Source organism: Pan paniscus, chromosome 18 (genome assembly GCF_029289425.2).
Source record: "Pan paniscus chromosome 18, NHGRI_mPanPan1-v2.0_pri, whole genome shotgun sequence".
Taxonomy (NCBI): Eukaryota; Metazoa; Chordata; class Mammalia; order Primates; family Hominidae; genus Pan; species Pan paniscus.
In genome coordinates, this window is record NC_073267.2 from 76,590,580 (window position 1) to 76,612,176 (window position 21,597).

The 21,597-nt window shown below is 40.7% G+C and overlaps 1 protein-coding gene across 8 annotated transcripts in view; it reads left to right on the top strand.

The window, feature by feature from the left end:
• CBFB (core-binding factor subunit beta) overlaps positions 1–21,597 on the top strand; it is a 73,591-nt gene that overhangs the window by 33,266 nt on the left and 18,728 nt on the right. For 3 of the 8 annotated variants that reach the window (XM_063597633.1, XM_034940392.4, XM_057300052.2), the window contains 2 exons: positions 4,864–4,980; positions 21,442–21,568. In XM_063597633.1, coding sequence (XP_063453703.1) covers positions 4,864–4,980; positions 21,442–21,568 — 244 coding nt within the window. The remainder of the gene's footprint in view (positions 1–4,863; positions 4,981–21,441; positions 21,569–21,597) is intronic. The other 5 variants (XM_034940393.3, XM_034940391.4, XM_034940395.4 and 2 more) reach the window with 3 other exon arrangements.

A 21,597-nucleotide genomic window follows, 5' to 3' on the forward strand; every position in this document is an offset into this window, starting at 1 on the left:
TAGCCTGGCAAACATGGTGAAACCCCGTCTCTACTGAAAATACAAAAATTAGCAGTGCGTGGTGGTAGGTGCCTGTACTCCTAGATACTTGGGAGGCTGAGGCAGGAGAATCCTTTGAACCCGGGAGGTGGAGGTTGCAGTGAGCCGAGATCGCACCACTGCACTCCAGCCTGGGCATTAAGAGCAAAACTCCCTCTCAAAAAACAAAGAATTTTACTCATTTTCTGAAACCATTTAGAAATTTCCCAAAACAGATCATTGGTTTTCTTTGTCATGAAAGAACATTTATAAATAAATAATAAATGGGCTTTTTAAAAATTTAGTAATTTTATAAGGAATTTTTTTTTTTTTTTTGAGACAGAGTTTTGCTGTTGTTGCCTAGACTGGAGTGCAATGGCACGATCTCGGCTCACTGCAAACTCCGTCTCCCGGGTTCAAGTGATTCTCCTGCCTCAGCCTCCCGAGTAGCTGGGATTACAAGAGCCCACCACCACGCCTGGCTAATTTTTGTATTTTTAGTAGAGACAGGGTTTTGCCATGTTGGCCGGGCTGGTTTCGAACTCCTGACCTCAGGTGATCTGCCCTGCCTTGGCCTCCCAAAGTGCTGGGATTACAGGTGTGAGCCACCGCGCCCAGCCAGGAAAATATTTTTGACTATGGACATTAATATGAATAAGCTGGCCGGCGCGGTGGCTCATCCCTGTAACCTGAGCACTCTGGGAGGCCAAGGCGGGCGGATCACCTGAGGTCAGGAGTTCGAGAGCAGCCCAGCCAACATGGTGAAACCCCGTCTCTACTAAAAATAGAAAAGTTAGCAGGACGTGGTGGCATGCACCAGTAATCCCAGCCACTCGGGAGGCTGAGGCAGGGAGAATCACTTGAACCCAGGAGGCAGAGGTTGCAGTGAGCCAAGATCATGCCATTGCACTTCAACCTGGGAGACAGAGTGAGACTCTGTCTCAAAAATAATAATAATTTTTTTAAAAAGAATAAGCCAAGAGATTGTGGAATCTTCAATTCTAAAGAATATAAATCATTTATGACTAATATAAAATCCAGTTCAAGTGGTGTAAAGTTGACTTTGCTATTAGAAAAGATGTCTCCATGATTAAAATTTATAATGAGGTGTGCTAATAGGTGAAATGACAATCCCCAGTGCATGCTACTCCGTCCACCTGTTAGCCTTCTAACAGGGTTTAAGATTAATGAAGATTTCTGGATGGAAATCTTCATGAGAGATGGTAAATCAAGATTCACTGAGATGAAATAAGGGGTTTTGTTTTTAGGTTTTGTGAGGGGTTGAGCAGAGGTCGGCATAGTCACTTGTTTGATTTGATGCACATTGGTGGAGTTTTAAATGCACAGTGTGGAAGGGAATGAGCACTTATCAGAACAGAAGGAAATGTGTGGTTAAACGGTTTCAGTTGTAACTGAAGACTATTTCCCTTGGTCCAAATAGGAGGAGAAATGGAACCTTTTGTATTTTGGTTATTTTCCAATATAAGTAGAAATTGGTTCATTGTGGTTTATTGCAGCCCTTAGCAGAAATGATTGGGTTCAGTAGTGAAGGGGAATGACACAAATATGTACCAGGAAAGCATAAATTTTTATTTATTTTTTATTTTTTTGAGACAGAGTCTTGCTCAGTCTACCAGGCTAGAGTGCAGTGGTGCGACCTCAGCTCACTGCAACCTCTGCCTCCCAGGTTCAAGCGATTATCCTGCATCAGCCTCCTGAGTAGCTGAGACTACAGGCACACACACCCACGCCCAGTTAATTTTTGTTATTTCTTGTAGAGACAGGGTTTCATCATGTTGGCCCAGCTGATCTTGAACTCATGACCTCCTGCCTCAGCCTCCTAAAGGGCTAGGATTACAGGCATGAGCAGCTGCGGCCAGCCAGAGGGTATAAATTCTATAAGTACTATTTTAAAGGTATCTCAGAGGTAATTTTTTTATCATGTTTATAATTATTGGCAGTCAGTTATTGTTATTAAACATCTCTAAAAACAAAAACAATCCAAGAGTCTGAAGAGACTACTGAAATGAGTTTTAAAAAAAAGATGCTTCCAGCTTTTTCCTCAAAATGAGAAACTGTTTTACAGATTTTTATATAATTAAACAGGTAATAAATAATGCCAGATTTTAGCTCACAAAGCACTGGATTTCCCAAAGGAAATACATTTGGTGCAGGTAAATGAAAAGCCTCGTTAATAAATATATATTTGATAATCTGCAGGTTTGAAAACTCACTGAAGAATTCCCACTTCCTCTGCATTAAAAATATCTTGTTCAAGGCAGTAAATATTAACCTATGCTGGTTTATTCAGAAACTCATGTTAAACAAGGTAGAGAAGACCTAAAATTATGTGTTTTGTTTGTTTATTTGTTTTTGAGACAGAGTCTAGCTTTGTCACCCAGGCTGGAGTGCAGTGGCACGATCTCAGTTTACTGCAACCTCTGTCTCCTGGGTTCAAGCGATTCTCCTGTCTCAGCCTCCCAAGTACCTGGGATTACAGGCACCCGCCACCACGCCCAGCTAATTTTTGTATTTTTAGTAGAGACGGGGTTTCACTTTGTTGTCCAGGCTGGTCTCGAACTTCTGATCTTGTGATCCACCCGCCTCAGCCTCCCAAAGTGCTGGGATTACAAGCGTGAGCCACCGTGCCCGGCCCTAAAATTATGTTTTTAAAAGTAACTATTAGGTTAGTGTGGTATTAGGAGTGGGAAGATTGTAGAAACTGTAATAAATTTCTCTTATATTGTTTATCTCTATCACAATAAAATATTCACCTCAGGATGATAGAATTAACACCGTCCTTTATGGGTGGATAGTTACTCTTGGAAACAGTTGTATTTTGAGCCAATATGAGAATTAATTTGGTGATCAAAAATGATCTAAATTTGGGTATGATGTATACCTAAAGCAATTTTTATTCTAGAGTTATTTATTTACTTGAAAAAGAATGGTGCAGAAATGGGTTTTTGTTTTTTGTTGTTGTTTTTTATTGTTGTTGTTGTTGTTTCAGAAGAAAAGTTAATAAAAGCGTAAAACAGAAGTTTTCTTTTTTTTTTCTCTCTTTTTTTTTGTTTGAGACAAGTCTCACTCTGTCACCCAGGCTGGAGTGCAGTGGCACTATCTCGGCTCACTGCAATCTCTGCCTCCCGAGTTCAAGTGATTCTCTTGCCTCAGCCTCCTGAGTTGCTGGGATTATAGCTGTGCGCTACCATGCCTGGCTAATTTTTGTTATGTTCAGTAGAGATGGGGTTTTGCCATGTTGGCCAGGCTGGTCTGAAACTCCTGACTTCAAGTGATCCGCCCAACTTGGCCTCCCAAAGTGCCGGGATTACAGGCATCAGCCACCGCGCCTAGCCAGGATGTAGGAGTTTTCTCATAAAGCTGAAGGTTCACCAGATGAGAGATACTTTTGGTTTCAGGAATCTTGAAGATCTTTTTAAAATTTATTGGTACTTTTTTAAACCGCAGTGCATAAAGTAATACGTGAACATATTTAATTTGTCAGTGACTTGAGATGTTACCATATCCTAGGATACTTATTTTCGATACTTCTCTAATGTGTAAGTAGATATACTTGTTGGATGTGATACAGTACGAAGCCTGGCTAATTTTCTCATCTAAAGGTATTATGTGTAAGGAATAAACACATTTCCATTTATTAAGAATTCAAAATGCTTGGTTAAGTTTATTCATTTTTTTATTTTTATTTTTTTACTTTTTAGAGGTGAGGTCTCTCTGTGTTGCCCAGGCAGGTCTTGAACTCCTGGCCTCAAATGATCCTCACACCTTGGCCTCCTAAAGTACTGGGATAACAGGCATTAGCCACTGGTGCCTAGCCTTTTTGTCTTAGTTGATTTTGTTATAGTATTTAAGAATTTCAACAGGGAGTTGAAATAAGTAGATTTTGGGTTAACTTACCAGTTTCTAGATAAATAATTGATACATGTAGTCAAACCCTGTGACCTTAAAACTTTTCTACTATATTTAAAAGACTGATTCACCTTACTGTTGCCTACTGGGAAAAGTAAAAAATAAATAAATAAAAGACTGTGAAATAGCTTGAATTAAATTTCATAAGTCCCATATAAAGGATAGCAGTGTTTTGTTCCGAATTATTTATGGACACCTAAAGATAACCACATACTACTTAATGTGATATAATAGTAAATATTATACCAGTTAAAGTTCTTTGGTTAAAAGCAGTAGAAATCAACTCTGGCTAACAAGACAAAAAAATAAAAAGAAAAAAAGATTAATTATCAGGAATCTGTGAGATAGCTTATAAAACTGAGGGGAGTATCAACAGCCTGATCCTGCATGGCTCCAGGAACCCACGTTGAGGGAAGCAGTGCATGCTCTCTTCAGAGGGTGGTGGCTTCCAATTGTTTTCCATCTTTCTACCCAACATTCAAAAATCAAAGTGTCTGGCCGGGCATGGTAGCACACGCCTGTAATCCTAGCACTTTTGGAGGCAAAGGCTGGCAGATTGCCTGAGCTCAGAAGTTCAGCACCAGCCTGGGCAACATGGTGAAACCCCATCTCTACTAAAAATACAAAAAAAAAAAAAAAAAAAATTAGCCAGGCATGATGGTGAGCGCCTGTAATCCCAGCTACTGGGGAGTCCGAGGTGGGAGAATTGCTTGAACCCGGGAGGCAGAGGTTGCAGTGAGCTGAGATTGTGCCACTGCATTCCAGCCTGGGGAGCACAGCGAAACTCCATCTCAATCAATCAGTCAATCATAATTTTATTCATCTTTTCTACAGAGTTTATATAAGTAAGTTTAATCTTTTTATTTTCATGTGTCTGATGGTTTTCAATTATTTTCATCCTTTTCTGTGTCTTAGGTATATTTGAAGGCTCCCATGATTCTGAATGGAGTCTGTGTTATCTGGAAAGGCTGGATTGATCTCCAAAGACTGGATGGTATGGGCTGTCTGGAGTTTGATGAGGAGCGAGCCCAGGTAGGGTGACATCAGGCTTTATTGAGCATGGTCCCTTTAGTCCCTAATCTTGCCTGTGCCTGGGGACCTATTTTACCCAATTTTTAAGAGTAAGTGTAGAAAGTATTGTGTTGAAGCAATATTGAGGAATCCTGAAAATGTTGAGACTCAAATTCTGATCCTGATTTTGGGAAAGTTTTTTCTTCAGCAGTTCTAAATTTCATGGGTTATTCGTATCTGCTCAGTGGGTGCTTCAGAGTCCAGTAAGTAGCTCTTTAAAATATTTATTCTTGATATTTAGAACACTATGAATAGGGAAAAAAGAAAAAACAGTTCAAAATAAAATGTAGGAGCCGTGCTTTTGGAATGCTTGAGTGAGGAGCTCAACAAGTCCTCTCCCAAGAAAGCAATGATAAAACTTGACAAAAATTGTTTTTAAAAAAAAAAAAAAAGCTGGACGTGGTGGCTCACACCTGTAATCCCAGCACTTTGGGAGGCTGAGGCAGATGGATCACCTGAGACTTGAGGTCAGGATTTCGAGACCAGCCTGGCCATCATGATGAAACCCCATCTCTACTAAAAATATAAAAATTAGCCAGGCATGGTGGCGCACACCTGTAATCCCAGCTACTTGGGAAGTTGAGGCATGAGAATCGCTCGAACCCAGGAGGCAGAGATTGCGGTGAGCCGAGATCGCGCTACTGCACTCCAGGCTGGGCAACAGAACAAAACTCTGTCTCAAAAACAACAACAACAACAAACAACACCCATTTAAGGCCTCATGGAAGCTATTGAATCTCAGTAAGATCAGTGACAGTCTGTGTCATTTTAGTCAGGAGCTGCTCCTATTCCCCAGCTCTGTGGTCCCTCAGGTTCTTCCCTGGGCGGGCAGGGTAAGCCATGAGCACTGGTAGATCTGTTGTCCTGTCAAAGAGAGCTGACTTTATTAAAAGCAGGGCTTGGGGAAAAAAAAATCCATGCCCAGGCATATTGTTTAAAATGATAGAGGTCTCATTTGCTAACAGTCTGGCAAAGCTAGTGTTGCAGAAAGCAACAAAATGGCGGACCAGCCAGAAATTTATCAGGGAGATTCAGGGAAAGTGATAGGTAAAGTAGACCCTACTAAGATTACACTCATGTCATCCAGAAAGCTGTGTGCATGTACAAGGCTACACCTGCTCTCTTGAAGAGAACACAGAAGGCCCTTTTATGCTACTTTTCCCTGGATGAACACAAGGTAGACTGGCAAACTCCCTGAACTTTGAAAGCATTTCCCTAAGCTACACACAAGTCCAGTGGCAAAAGATGGAAGTCTGCTGACTCAAGATGTTTGGGTAAAAACTCTGACCAGTCATTGGCTGACGGCTGAACTATGCTGATCCAGGAACAACCCCCCAGAAAGCAAGACTTAAAAAGACAGCTGTGCGCAGTGGCTCATGCTTATAATCCCAGCATTTGGGGAGGCCAAGATGGCAGGATCACATGAGCCCAAGAGTTAAAGACCAGCCTGGGCAACATGGTGAGACCCCATCTCCACAAATAATTTTAAAAATTAACCAGGTGTGGTGGCATGTGTCTGTTAGTCCTAGCTACTTAGGAGGCTGAGGTGGAAGGATTGCTTGAGTCCAGGAGCTCAAGGCTGCAGTGAACTATGATCATGCCAGTGCACTGCAGCCTGGGCAACAGAGTGAGATCCTTTCTCTAAAAAGAAAAAAAAAGAAAAACTGAGCAGTGACATCAGAGGCTGTGCGCTGCTGAGGAAAACAGACTCCTCAGAATTAGTCCAGGCGAGTCACTAAACAAACAAACATCAACAACAAGCTGAAAGCAAGGATCAGAAGTCAGAGTTGCTACAGTATATTATCTAAACTGTCTAGTTTTCAGCAAAAAGTTATGAGACATGCAACTATGAAAATGCAACTTATACAAAGGTGAAAAAGCAAGCAATATAAACTGTCTTTGAGGGGGCCCAAGTGTTGGTTCTTAGTGAGAAAGACTTCAAAGTAGTTTTTATAAATATACTGAAAGAACTAAAGGAAAATTCTTTCCTTTTAATGTTAAAGGAAATTATGATGGCAGTGACTAATCAAGTAGAGTATATTAATAAAGGGATCTAAATTATTAAAATAATCAAATAGAAATTCTGGAGTTGAGGCTGGCCGTGGTTGGCTCACGCCTATAATCCCAGCATTTTGAGAGGCCAAGGCGGGCAGATCACCTGAGGTCAGGAATTCAAGACCAGCCTGGCTAACATGGTGAAACCCCATCTCTACTAAAAATACAAAATCAGCCAGGCATGGTGGCACATGCCTGTAATCCCACCTATTCAGGAGGCTGAGGCTCAAGAATCACTTGAACCCGGGAGGTGGAGATTGCAGTGAGCCGAGATTGCACCATTGCACTCCAGCCTGGGCAACAAGAGCGAAACTCCGTCTCAAAAAAAACGCCGAGTGTTGTGGCATATGCCTGCCATCCCAACTTCTCAGGAGGCTGAGTTAGGAGAATAGCTTGGACCCAGGAGGCAGAGGTTGCAGCAAGCCAAGATCGCATCACTGCACTCCAGCCTGGGCGACAGAGCAAGACTTCATCTCAAAAAAAAAAAAGAAATTCTGGAGTTGGAAAGTACAGTAGTAACAAAAAGTTCACAGACTAAATGGTAGATAAGAGCTGACATATGAACAAGAAAAATTAACAGAGTCTTGGGGACCTGTGGGACACCAGCACACATATTAACATAAATGTGATGAAAGTTTCAGGAAAGGAAAGAAAGAGGTTGAAGATACATTTTAAGAAGTAGTAGCCAAAAACTCTCACGTTTGATGAAAAATATTAATCCACATTGTCCAAGAAGCTCAGTGGACACTAAGTAGGATAAACACAAAGAAATCCATACCTAGTCACATTATAAACTGTTGAGAGACAAGGAATCATGAAAGCAGCAAGAAAGGATTCCTCACACGCGAAGGAACCACGGTAAGATTAACAGCTGACTTCTCTTGAAATCATAGAGGCTAGAAAGTTGTGGGATGACATATTAAAAGCACCAAAAGAAAATGTAAAAGCAGATTGGGTGCAGTGGCTCACACCTGTAATCCCAGCACTTTGGGAGACCGAAGTGGGAGGATCACTTGAGCCCAGGAGTTTGAGGCTGCAGTGAGCTGTGATCGCACCACTGCACTCAAGCCTAAGTGACAGAGTGAGTCCCTGTCTCTTTAAAAACAAAGAAAATGTAAAAGTACCTGATTATTAGCAGGTATTAATGTCTTTTAATTGTTTGCTTGATATTAACCTTCTTAATAAAGTTAAAATAATAACAGGAACATAAAGAAACTCTTTGTTGTTTCTTTGTTGTATCTTCCCATATAGTTCTTTATATATGGAAATGTAAGAATTTTCTTTAAAGGGGATCAAAAAATTAAAACTTTCTAGTGAAAAGCTTAGGATTCAAAGTTAAAAGTCTTAAGAAAGAATCCTTGGTCTGGCCCAGGCCATCCCAGTGGCACATGCCTGTAGTCCTAGCTACTTGGGAGGCTGAAGCAGGAGGATCCCTTGATCCCAGGAGTTCCAGCCCAGCCTAGGCAACATAATGAGACCTTCATCTCTAAACATAAAAATAAAGAAAGAATCCATGCACTACCCTGATTTCCACAATGCTAATGAATTTCCAATTCTTTCAGAAAAATAATAAACAACCAGCAATCTAGAAGTCTATTTTCTGTTAAGAAGTGATAAAGCAGACTTTATTTATATAAGGAAAATTCAGATTGGATTGACTTTTAAAAAACTAAAGTATTTTGACAGGGTGCAGTGGCTCACGCTTGTAATTCCAGCACTTGGAAAGGCAGAGATGGGAGTATTGCTTGGTCCCAGGAGTTTGAGACCAACCTGGGCAATGTGGCAAAACCCTGTCTCTACCAAAAAAAAAAAAAAATTAGCCAGCTGTGGTGGTGTGCACCTGTAGTCCCAGCTACTCAGGAAGCTGAGGTGGGATGATTGCTTGAACCCAGGAGGCTGAGATTGCAATGAGCCGAGATCACACCACTGCACTCCAGCCTGGGTGACAGAGCAAGACAAGACCCTGTCTCAAAAACAAACAACAAAAACTAAAGTATTTTATTAAGATAATAGGTTAACATTTTTAACATTTTTTATACTTGGAGTTTTCCAAGCCTTATTTCCATAGTCCCCAAATTGAACTATATCACTACAAATTAAGTGCCATCTGTTGTGATAGTTTACTACTATCACAATGGAGTTACATAACTCTTAACGATAATAGGAGTTATACAGTGTATAGTAAAAAAAATTCAGAGCAGGTGACTCCAACTATTTAGGCAGCAATCAGTACTTCCCTGTAGCTCCCCTTGTCCCCATCTGCAAGATAATATAAGTAAAGAGGCAATGAAATGTAGATGCTAGGGGCAGGAGTTCATAGTCGTATAATGTGAATCCTGGCCCCGCTACTTACCGGCTCTTATGAACTGAATGTTTGTTTACCCCATCCCCAAATTGATATGTTGAAGCCCTACTCCCGTTGTTACTGTACTTGAAGATAGGGCATTTATGGAGGTAATTAAGGTTAGATAAAGGCATAAGAGTGGGGCTCTGATCCAGTAGGGTTAGTGTCCTTATGAGAAGAGACAGGAGAGAGCTCTCTGTCTCTCTCTCTGCCGTATGAGGACACAGTGAGAAGATGGATGTCTGCATGCCAGAAAGAGGTTCCTCACGGGGAACCAAATTGACTGGCACATTGATCTGGGATTGCTAGTCTCCAGAAATGTGAGAAAATAAATTTCTGTTGTTTAAGCCACTCCATTTATGGTATTTTAGTATGGCATCCTCAGATGACTAAAACACTAGCTGTGTGATGCTGGCAAGTTATTAAATCTCTCCAGGCCTCAGATTTCTCCTTCCTAAGATGGGATAATGCTGCCCACAAGATTGTGGGCAGTTGAATGGGATAGCATATGTAAAGGGCTGTGCCTAGCACAGTGTCTAGTGTGCAGTACAGTTCCTAAACGAAAACTCTTGTTTGTTACTGCTTGTACTTTAGCATTTTATACTTAGGGTTTCCACTCTTCTCCAGATGTCTGTCTTGTGAAGTAGTGTGTAAAATCACAAAGCATGGATTTCAGCCCTCTTTCACTGGGCTGGAATAGGCCCCATCTCTAGCGAGTGAGCCTGGTGGCAGCCTCACTTCCATGGCCCAACACAGCTTTGTTTCTCTCTGCTGATCACACAGGCAGAAATAACTCTTCTGAATTAACCAAAAAACAGTTTTTTGAAAAGTTAAAGTTCATGGTTAATGTTATATCATTCATAATGTAATATAATTTGATATAGGATGAGAGTGACCGTATTACTTATTGTCACTGTATTATTCCTAAAAGTATAAGGTCATGTTTAACTGAAATTATATAACATTTTGACCCACAAATTGATTTTATTATATTGCTAGCCCTAGAAAAATTGTTTCATTCAAAAAACATTTTTAAAAATACGTTTTTAAATAAAATAACGTGCACATTACAGCAAAATAAAAGATATCTTTATGCTAATCTTCTGAACATTAAGATTAATAAGCAGAATACTTAGTCTTGATATTTATTCATGCACTTTATTAGTCCCTTATTTATATCTGTATCTAATATTTTTCTGAAGAATATATAGATTTTTCAATATGGTCTTGTTTTTCTTTTTCTTTTTTTTTTTTCAGACAGAGTCTTGCTCTGTCACCCCGGCTGGAGTGCAATGGCACAATCTGGGCTCACCTCAACCTCCGCCTCCTGGGTTCAAGCGATTCTCCTGCCTCAGCCTCCTGAGTAGCTGGGGTTACAGGCCTGTGCCACCATGCCCAGCTAATTTTGTATTTTTAGTGGAGACGGGGTTTCTCCATGTTGGTCAGGCTGGTCTTCAACTCCTGACCTCAGGTGATCTGCCCGCCTCAGCCTCCCAAAGTGCTGGGATTACAGGCGTGAGCCACCATGCCCGGCCTCTTTTTTCTTTTTTTTTTTTAGCGACAGAGTCTTGCTCTGTTGCTCAGGCCAGAGTGCAGTGGTACAATGACAGCTCACTACAGCCTCAAGCTCCTGCCGTGCTTGGCTGATTTTTTTTATCTTTTGTAGAGATGAGGTCTTACCATGTTGGCCAGGCTGGTCTTGAATTGCTGGCTTCAAACGATCCTCCTGCCACAGCCTCCCAAAGCACTAGGATTATAGGCATGAGCCACTGCATCTAGCCCCTTACTTTTATTTTCTTCATAAAAGTGCTCACAATATGCTTCAGAGTTGCATATTAGAATTAGTAAATTTGGAACAGCTGACATCTTCAATTGAGTGTCTGTAAACTACGTAAAAAATTGACAAAATACTCTCTAACAAATGCTGAAGTATCTGGTAAACTAAGAGCTAAATGGAAGAGAGTCAATTCCATTTTTGAAAGATTAAATTGTATAACTATTTCAGCTGAAATATTTTCACAGGTATTGTCTCTGCTTTTGTCCAGAGTGCCCTTCTTTGACAAGTTTGGTATAAGACAATACCTGTCGAAGCTGTCTCTATTTATGATTCTGTCTCTATTTATGATTCTTCTGAAAATTTTGCCAAGTTCAGTTACTTCAGAATCAAATCATTTCCAGTTAAAAATGGAATTCCATCCAAGATTCTTTTCCCAAAAAGAAACAGAAGACATGTGACCAGATGCAGTGGCTCATACTTGTAATCCCTGCACTCTTGAGAGGCCGAGACAGGTGGATCACTTGAGGTCAGGAGTTCGAGACCAGCCTGGCCAACATGGTGAAACTCCGTCTCTACTGAAAATTCAAAAATTAGCCATGGTGGTGCGTGCCTGTGGTTCTAGCTACTCAGGAGGCTGAGGCAGGAGAATTACTTAAACCCAGGAGGTGGAGGTTGCAGTGAGCCGAGATCATGCCATTGCACTCCAGCCTGGGCAGCAGAGTGAGACTCCATCTCAAAAAAACACGAGGCCGGGCGCAGTGGCTTATGCCTGTAATCCCAGCACTTTGGAAAGCTGAGGCGGGCAAATCACCTGAGGTAAGGAGTTCGAGACCAGCCTGGCCAACATGGTGAAACCCGTCTCAACCAAAACTACAAAAATTAGCCGGGCATAGTGGAGGGCACCTGTAGTACCAGTTACTTGGGAAGCTGAGGCAGGAGAATGGCATGAACCCAGGAGGCGGAGCTTGCAGTGAGCCAAGATGGTGCCACTGCACTCCAAGCCTGGGCAACAGAGCGAGACTCCATCTCAAAAAAAACAAAAAACAAAAAACACCAAACTGTTATTTGCAGAAGATGCATGTACTTAGAAAATCTAAGATAATTTACACACTATTAAGAAAACTAACACATGAATTTCACAGGGCATTAGATGTAATACAAGGTCAGTACACCATCAGTTACATTTCTATATACCAGCAATAAACAAAGACAAAGGTGACACTGCAGTGCAGACAAGGGTGGGGGGCAAGGGGTAGGTCTCTTCAGTAAATGGCGCTGGGACAATAAAACATTTCTGTGAGGGGAAAATATATCAGAGCCCCTTATACCATTCACAAAAATCAATTTCAGATGGATAGCAGTTTATAAAATGTAAAACAGTAAAGCTTTTTTTTTTTTTTTTTTTTTTGAGACAGAGTCTAGCTCTGTCACCAGGCTGGAGTGCAGTGGCGTGATCTCAGCTCACTGTAACCTCTGCCTCCCGGGTTCAAGTGATTCTCCTGCCTCAGCCTCCCAAGTAGCTGGGACTACAGGCACGTGCCATCATACCCTGCTAATTTTTGTATTTTTAGTAGAGACGAGGTTTCACCATGTTGGCCAGGCTGGTCTCGATCTCTTGACCTCATGATCCACCCGCTTCGGCCTCCCAAAGTGCTGGGATTACAGGCATGAGCCACTGCGCCCGGCCGAAACAGTAAAGCTTTTTAAAGGAAAATGAGAAGATCATTTTGTGACCTTGGAGTAGGCAAAAACTTGAACAGGACACAAAAGATGCTAAACTGTAAGTAAATGGATAAATAACGAATTATGGTAAAACCAAGAACTGTTTATCAAAAGACAGCATTAAGAGAATGTAAAGGCAACCTGAACAGTGGTGGAAAATGTTTCTGGCAAAGGACTTACATAAAATATGTAGAGGCCAGGCGCAGTGGCTCATGCTTGTAATCCCAACACTTTGGGTGGCCAAGGTGGGCAGATCACTTGAGGCCAGGAGTTGGAGACCAGCCTGGCCAATATGGCAAAACCCCATCTCTACTAAAAAATACAAAAATTAGCCAGGTATGGTGGCACACACCTATAATCCCAGCTACTCAGGAGGCTGAGGCAGGAGAATCCCATGAACCTGGGAGGCAGAGGTTTCAGTGAGCCGAGATCACGTCACTACACTCCAGCCTGGGCAACAGAGCGAGAGTCTATCTCAAAAAAAAATACATGTATGTGTGTGTGTGTGTGTGCACATGAGTGTATGTGTGTGTGTATTATAAAGAACTCTTACATTTCAGTGAGAAAATATTTTCATTGAAAGGAAACACAGACAACCTAAAAGAAATTGGTGAAAGACATTTAACAGGCAGTTCACAAACAGGCTATGCAAATGAAAAGGATTCAGCTTTCTTGGATCATCAGAAAAATAATTATTAAAACTACAGTACTACCACACAGTCATCAGAATGGTTCAAATGAAGAAGACAGTACCAAACATTGACAAGAATGTAGAGCAGCAGTTGGTGTGTTGGTTATGTAAGATTGGCACAACATTTGGAAAACTGGCTGTAAATATGCAAGCTGCGCATGCATATATGTGCATATATATATATATATATACACACACACACACACACTATGATCTAGCAGTTCTACTCCAAGGCATGATGGCAACAGGAGTGAATATGCATATTCATCACAAAATATGTGCTAGGACATTTATAACTATTATTAGTAATAGCTAGAAATTGTAAACTGCGCAAATGGCCATTAACAGTGAAATTTATAAAGTGCGTGGTCGCACAAATACACTGAGAATGAAAAGCTACAACTAACACCAATATGTGTGAGTTCCTCCAAAATATTGAGGGTACAGAACAGGCCAGTTATGGTGCCTCACCCTTGTAATCCCAGTGCTTTGGGAGGCCAAGGCAGGAGGGTTGTTTCAGGCCAGGAGTTGAAGAGCCTGAAATTTAAAAATTTCAAAAAATTTTAAAAATTAACTGGGTACAGTGGCTCATGCCTGTAATCCCAGCACTTTGGGAGGCCAAGGTGGGCAGATCACAAGGTCAGGAGTTCGAGACCAGCTTGGCCAGTATGGTGAAACCCCGTATCAACTAAAAATACAAAAATTAGCTAGGTATGGTGGGGGGTTCCTGTAGTCCAAGCTGCTCGGGAGGCTGAGGCAGGAGAATCGCTTGGACCCGGGAGGCAGAGGTTGCAGTGAGCTGAGATCGCGCCACTGCACTCCAGCCTGAGTGACAGAGCTAGACTTCATCTCAAAAAAATTTAAAAAATTAGCCAGGCATGGTGGCATGCACTTGTAGTCCTAGTTACTTGGGAGGTTGAGGTAGGTCGATCACTTGAGCCCAGGTGGTCAAGGCTGCAGTGAGCCATGATTGCTCTATTGCACTTCAGCCTGGGCAACAGACTGCCTCAAAAAAATAAATAATTTAAAGAACATGACATGTTATATGAATCAATTTATGTAAAAGTACAAAATCAGGTAAAACCAATACATGTTTTTCCCCCCATTTATTTCTTTTTATAGAAAGTGAAAAAGAGGCAAAATTAAGCAAAATGCCTCTTGGTAATAAATAATAGGAAAGCAGTAAGTAGTATTCACAAAATTATGGATAGTGGTCACCTCTAGGAACAGGAGGGAAACAGGGTAGAGCAGCACAGAAACTGAAATGCCCAAAGTCTATTATTCATCATTAACACATGCTTTAGAAGTAAGGGTTATGGTACCCTCTTGGGTGGAGGGGGCTAATTACTGGAATGGAGCAGGAGGCTTCCAGGATGCTGATACTGTTTTGTTTCTTCATATGGCTCTAGTTATATGGGCGAGTTCAATTTGTGAAAATTTATCAAGCTGAGTTTAGGACAGTGCGGTCCTGTAGAATTAATATATAAGCCATATGCTGTAATTTAAATTTTTCTAGAAAAAATAAAATTTTCTAGATGCCCATTTTAAAAGTTAGAAAAAGAAACAGGTGTGATTTTTTTACATTTTATTTAACCCAGTATACCCAAAAGTATTATTTGAACATATAACCGATATAAAAATTTATTGAGATATATTATTTTGGTAATGAGTATTTGAAATTCAGGGTATATAGTCTAGTTACATTGCTTCTCAACTCATATTAATTTTTTTTTCTTTTTTGAGACAAGGTCTCGCTATACCACAAACTCCTGGGCTCAAGTGATCATCCCACCTCAGCCTGGTACTACAGGTGTGTGCCACTGTACCCAGTAGACTATTCATATTTCAAGTTTGCAGTAGTCACCTGTGGCATGTGACTGTCATATTGGACAGCATAGCCTTAAGATACGTGTACTTTTTTTATATGTGTAAAATACTGCGATAAAATATTTCAAAGGTTTTTCTATAAATGAAGATATTTCTGAGTACAGTTATAAAGGTTCAAATTTAAATTGTATTTTCATCTTTTAGTTTAAGTTTGAATGTGTTCTTTACACACTTGGTTGTTGTTTGTTTGTTTGTTTTTGAGATGGAGTCTTTTTCTGTTTCCCAGGCTGGAGTACAGTGGCACGATCTCAGCTCACTGCAACCTCCGGCTCCTGGGTTCAAACCATTCTCCTGCCTCAGCCTCCCGAATAGCTGGGATTATAGGCACCCTCTACCACGCCCAGCTAATTTTTGTATTTTTAGTAGAGACAGGGTTTCACCATGTTGGCCAGACTGGTCTCAAACTCCTGACCTCAGGTGATCTGCCACACTTGGTTTTTTAATATAATTGTCTAAAAGCTTGAAAAATATGAAGATTTTGGCACTTTACCATTGAATAATCAGAGATTTCCAACTAATTTTAAACAAAACTTTACTACAAAGACTCATTTACCAAAAGAAGGTCATTGTTATTGTAGGAACTAGGTTGGTTTTAGCATAGTTCTTGAGACTCAAGTTTTCTAAAAATCTAGTGTGTACTGTCATGAGATTATTTTTTTTAATTCATCGTCAGCTTTGTCAAAATTCTGCAGTTCAGTTACTTTAACTATGGATATATAAAGATATTTGTAAGTTATATAAACTATAACTTCTAAAGGATAGAATGTTTCATTTCTTTGGATGCAGTTATAAATTATATGTGTACCACTACTAGTTCCTAGTAGATTTCTAATTCAATGAGAATGTTATTTTCTTATACAATACGTGTTCCACCAACATTTGTATTACCAATATAAGCCAATAATTTTATCTTCATTGTTGTACTTTTTAAATGACTTTGTTTTGGCAATCACAAAACAATATTTCACCTTCAGTATAATGACCTTGCAAAGTTTTATTTGATTCCATGATTGGATTAGAAAAATTGAACCATTATTGGAATTGATGAATTTTCTATTTGAAGTACTTGATGACACTGCTGTAAAATTAGTGTCTTTTTGTTTGCAAGGTTTTTCTGTTCATGAAGCAACGTATAAACAGCTTTACTTTTTACATATGCACAAAAACGTGGGTGAAATTAATTTGGAAGAGTCATTTAAGTGAAAAGTTACGTGCTACAGATTGATGTGTTAAATGTACCATTTGCAGCTGCACATACTGATTGTCTTTTATGTAAATACTGATGCTTCTTCAGCAGATTTATTTATTTTGGTTTTCATGTGATCAGTGATACCATTCTGGTCCCCACAGAGAATAGTAAATGTCGATATTTTGTGCAAATTAGATGTTCATCATCAACTTTCTTGGAAAAAAAATTGATTCTTAATTTTTTAATTAAGCATGAACTTCCAGTTTTTAAACTCTGATGCAGAAAGGTAAGTGTTACCGAACTGTAAAATATATATAGTTGTAGATTTAGACAATAAATAAAGACACAATTTAAATACAGTGAAGAGAGAATTACTACAACAAGAGTGGTCGAATATCCTGTGTATGCTCTATGACAGAACTGCTAAGCCTTTATTTTCCACATGGATTTAATTTACACCCAGCCATGTTTTATGATGACCCCACCTGGCTACGTTGTGCAGGTTGTGGTATAGACTTTGGAGTAACAGACTAGTAGTATAACAAGTGGCTGGTGGGGACGGGAGAATTGAAAACCTTATCCTACCCGAACCTGAATGGAGTTGGTTGTTCCTAGCCATTTGAGCCTACTTCGTGGGTAAGCACGTGGTTTTTATTAGCAGGTGCCCTTTATGCTGTCCTTGAAAGGGAGGTGTTAGATTGCAGCAGGAAAGGATCAGGATAATACTGGTAATTGCTGATTGTCTTTCCATTTTACCATTTGTTAAAGTGTGAACTCTGTTCACTGCACATACGTCTCACATGTCATTAGAAAATACCAAGACAAGCTGGGCATGGTGGCTCATGCCTGTGATCCCAGCACTTTGGGAGGTTGAGGCAGGAGGATCACTTGATATTGGGAGTTCAAGACCAGTCTGGGCAACAGAGCGAGACTTCATCTCTCTATAAAAAATTTAAAAATTAGCTCTGGTGGCACACACCTGTAGTCCCTGCTACTTGGGAGCCTGAAGCAGGAGGATCATTTGAGCTTGGGAGGTTGAGGCTGCAGTGAGCTGTAATCACACCACTGCACTCCAGCCTGGGCTTGAGAGCGAGACCCCTTCTCTAAAAAAGAGAGTAAAGAAAAGATCAAAACAGAAGATGGAACAAGAAAGTGAAGGCTACCAAATATCTCCTGGCTTATTTTGCTGCAAATATTAATAATGATACTTTTTATTCTTGTTTTGAAATGGAGTTTCGCTCTTGTTGCCCAGGCTGGAGTGCAATGGTGTGATCTTGGCTCACCGCAACCTCTGCCTTCAGGGGTTCAAGTGATTCTTCTGCCTCAGCCTCCCGAGTAGCTGGGATTACAGGGGCCTGCCACCATGCCTGGCTAATTTTTTATATTTGGTTTTTTAGTAGAGACGGGGTTTCACCATGTTGGCCAGGGCTGGTCTCTTCAACTCCCAAACTCAGGTGATCCACTGGCCTTGGCCTCCCAAAGTGCTTGAGCTTATAGGTGTGAGCCACCGCACCAGGCCCACAGTTTTTTCCTGTCATCGGCAGATGTGTCCCAGTTGATACCTAAGTGCATAGAAAGCCGTGGGAAATTGGAAACAGCATTATTTTGTGGCTACCTCTGGCTTATATTATGTCCTGAGAATATAGTAGGTCCATGTTATGATGTTCAGTCAAATGTTTGAATTTTATGTATCCATAAGTGCTTGTTGAATAATAGCATTTATTGAATGCTGTCAGTATGCTTAAGCACTTTTTATGTGTTATTTAATCTTTACAACAATCTTGTTATAAAGTATTACTATGCCTTTCTTACATGTAAATTTACTGAGGCTTAGAGAAATGAAATAACATTGCCCTGGGTTATAAAGCTAGTAAGTGCATCACAAGAATGGGAATTTGATTACATCTTTCCATTCTGTTTACGTTATAGACATTGTCACTGAAAATTTTGAGTATTAGAAAACCCCACTGACAGTGACAAATAAAGGATTTATCACACAGAACAAGATATCCAGCAGTACACAGTCCAGGCCTGGTATAGCACTTAATTATGTTATCAGAGGCCCTGGGTCTTTTTTTTTTTTTTTTTTTTTTTTGACCCCAACGTGATATGAGGTCTTTTAATCTTGCTGCTGTACCATGCTCATTGTGTGACTGTGTCCTCATTATTATGTTTGCAAGATGGCTGCTGCATCTCTGAGCACTGCATCAGTTCCTAAGAAGGTGGAATGGTGAAATGTCTCAAACTTTCTTGGAAGCCCCATTAGGTGACTTGTGTTTCTGTCTCATTGGCTACAATTGTGTTACGTGGCCACCCCTTGCTGCAGTGAATCTAGGAAAGTGAGTAGTATTGATGACTTTTCTGGTATTGTTTTGGATCTTTTCGTTTCTTCAAGTGTACCATAAAAAATCCTGGTATTCTGGCCGGACACAGTGGCTCACGCCTATAAGCCCAGGATTTTGGGAGGCCAAGTCAGGCAAATCACTTGAGGTCAGGAGTTCAAGACCAGCCGGGCATGGTGATGCACACCTGTAGTCCCAGCTACTCGGGAGGCTGAAGCAAGATAATTGCTTGAACCTGGGAGGTTGCAGTGAGCAGAGATCACACTGCTGTACTCCAGCCTGGGCAACAGAGTGAGACTCCGTCTCAAAAATAATAATAATAATAAATTCTAGTATTCAGAAGTGTGTGACGGCAAAGGCCAAGCATCCTGGGCTGTACACAGTGAGGGAGTTTTTTTAAGTTGGGGGCATTGTAGTCAGATTGTGCTTTAAAGGCATACTCCGATGGCTGTGTGGTAGATTGGGTTGAGGAGTAACCAAATGGAAGCAAGGAGAGACTGTTGAGGAGACTTTTGCAATGGTCTAAGTGAGATTTTAGGGGTCTGAACTAGGAAACTTTTTATAGGAATGAAGAGGAGACTGAAGATTCCAAAAATATATAGGACATCAAGTGGGTAGGACTCAGTGGTTGATTGATTATGGAGACAACGAGAGAGTGAAGAGTCAAAGATGATGGCTCAGGTTTCTCGCAGAAAAAAAAATGGTGCCACCAACAGAGACCAAAAAAGAGTAGAGGAGAAGGTTTAAGTTGGTTACCTTTTTAGACGCAATGAGTCCTGAGGTATCTGGGTTTCCTTCAGATGCAGATCTTTAGCCACTAACTGGGAAAAGACAGATTTGTTATATGTTAATAAATATATTTTCCTTAATAATTTCCCTTGAGATTTTATTTGCTTTTTGTTGTCCAGAAGTTTCCAACATTTGTGTAGTCAGTGCTGTTCATCTTCATTTATATTTCTGGCTTTAGTTCATAGAGCATTTCTTTTCCCCAAATGATAGAAGTATTTACCACATTTGTTAGCCTTAAATATTGTATTCATCAGGATTTTATTTTGATGAGTAGGATTAAGTAGGTAAAGAAAACAGAAGAGCATTTTCAATTGTTAGAATATGATTAACATGACTTATGTTTCCAAGGTGTGGCATAAAATATGAAATACTGAATTTTTCTTTTAAAAGTACCTCTGACTTTTTTTTTTATATATACTTTAAGTTTTAGGGTACGTGTGCACAATGTGCAGATTAGTTACATATGTATACATGTGACATGCTGGTGCGCTGCAGCCACTAACTTGTCATCTAGCATTAGGTATATCTCCCAATGCTATCCCTCCCCCCTCCCCCCACCCCACAACAGTCCCCAGAGTGTGATGTTCCCCTTCCTGTGTCCATGTGTTCTCATTGTTCAATTCCCACCTATGAGTGAGAATATGCGGTGTTTGGTTTTTTGTTCTTGGCGATAGTTTACTGAGAATGATGATTTCCAGTTTCATCCATGTCCCTACAAAGGACATGAACTCATCCTTTTTTATGGCTGCATAGTATAAATCATGCTGCTATAAAGACACATGCACACGTATGTTTATTGCGGCACTGTTCACAATAGCAAAGACTTGGAACCAACCCAAATGTCCAACAATGATAGACTGGATTAAGAAAATCTGACTTTTTTTTTTAATGGTGTTGATGTTTCAGAAATACTCTGCTGTTTGTTTCCGTCGGAATAAAAAAGGCTGGACAAGGTGGCTTGCACCTGTAATCCCAGCACTTTGGGAGGCCGAGACGGGAGGATCTCTTGAGGCCAGGAGTTTGAGACCAGCCTGGTCAACATAGCAAGACCCAGTCTCTACAAAAACTAAAAAAAAAAATTAACCAGGCGCAGTGGTGCGTGCCTGTAGTCCCAGCTGCTTGGGAGGCTGAGGCAGGAGAATTGCTGTAATGGGGTTAAGCCTATGATTTTCAGGTTGCGGTGAGCTATGATTCCACCACTGCACTTGTACTCCAGCCTGAGTAACAGAGCGGGATGCTGTTTTTTTTTTCTTTTTTTTTCTTTTCCTTTTTTTTTGAGACAGGCTGGAGTGCAATGGCGCAATCTCGGCTCACTGCAACCTTCACCTCCTGGGTTTTAAGCTATTCTGCCTCAGCCTCCCAAGTAGCTGGGATTACAAACATGCACCACAACATCCAGCTAATTTCTGTATTTTTAGTAGAGATGCGGTTTCACCATGTTGGTCAGGCTGGTCTCGAACTCCTGACCTTAAGTGATCTGCCCGCCTCGGCCTCCCAAAGTGCTGAGATTACAGGCGTGAGCCACTGCGCCCGGCCACTGTTTCAGGAAAAAAAAAAAAAAAAGCCCAAATCTTGTATTTTTTTTATAAATCAAAATTAAAATAGGTATTTCATGTATTCTGACAGCAGGAGGATGCATTAGCACAACAGGCCTTTGAAGAGGCTCGGAGAAGGACACGCGAATTTGAAGATAGAGACAGGTCTCATCGGGAGGAAATGGAGGTGAGAGTTTCACAGCTGCTGGCAGTAACTGGTTAGTACTTTCCCCCAAACTCTCAGGCT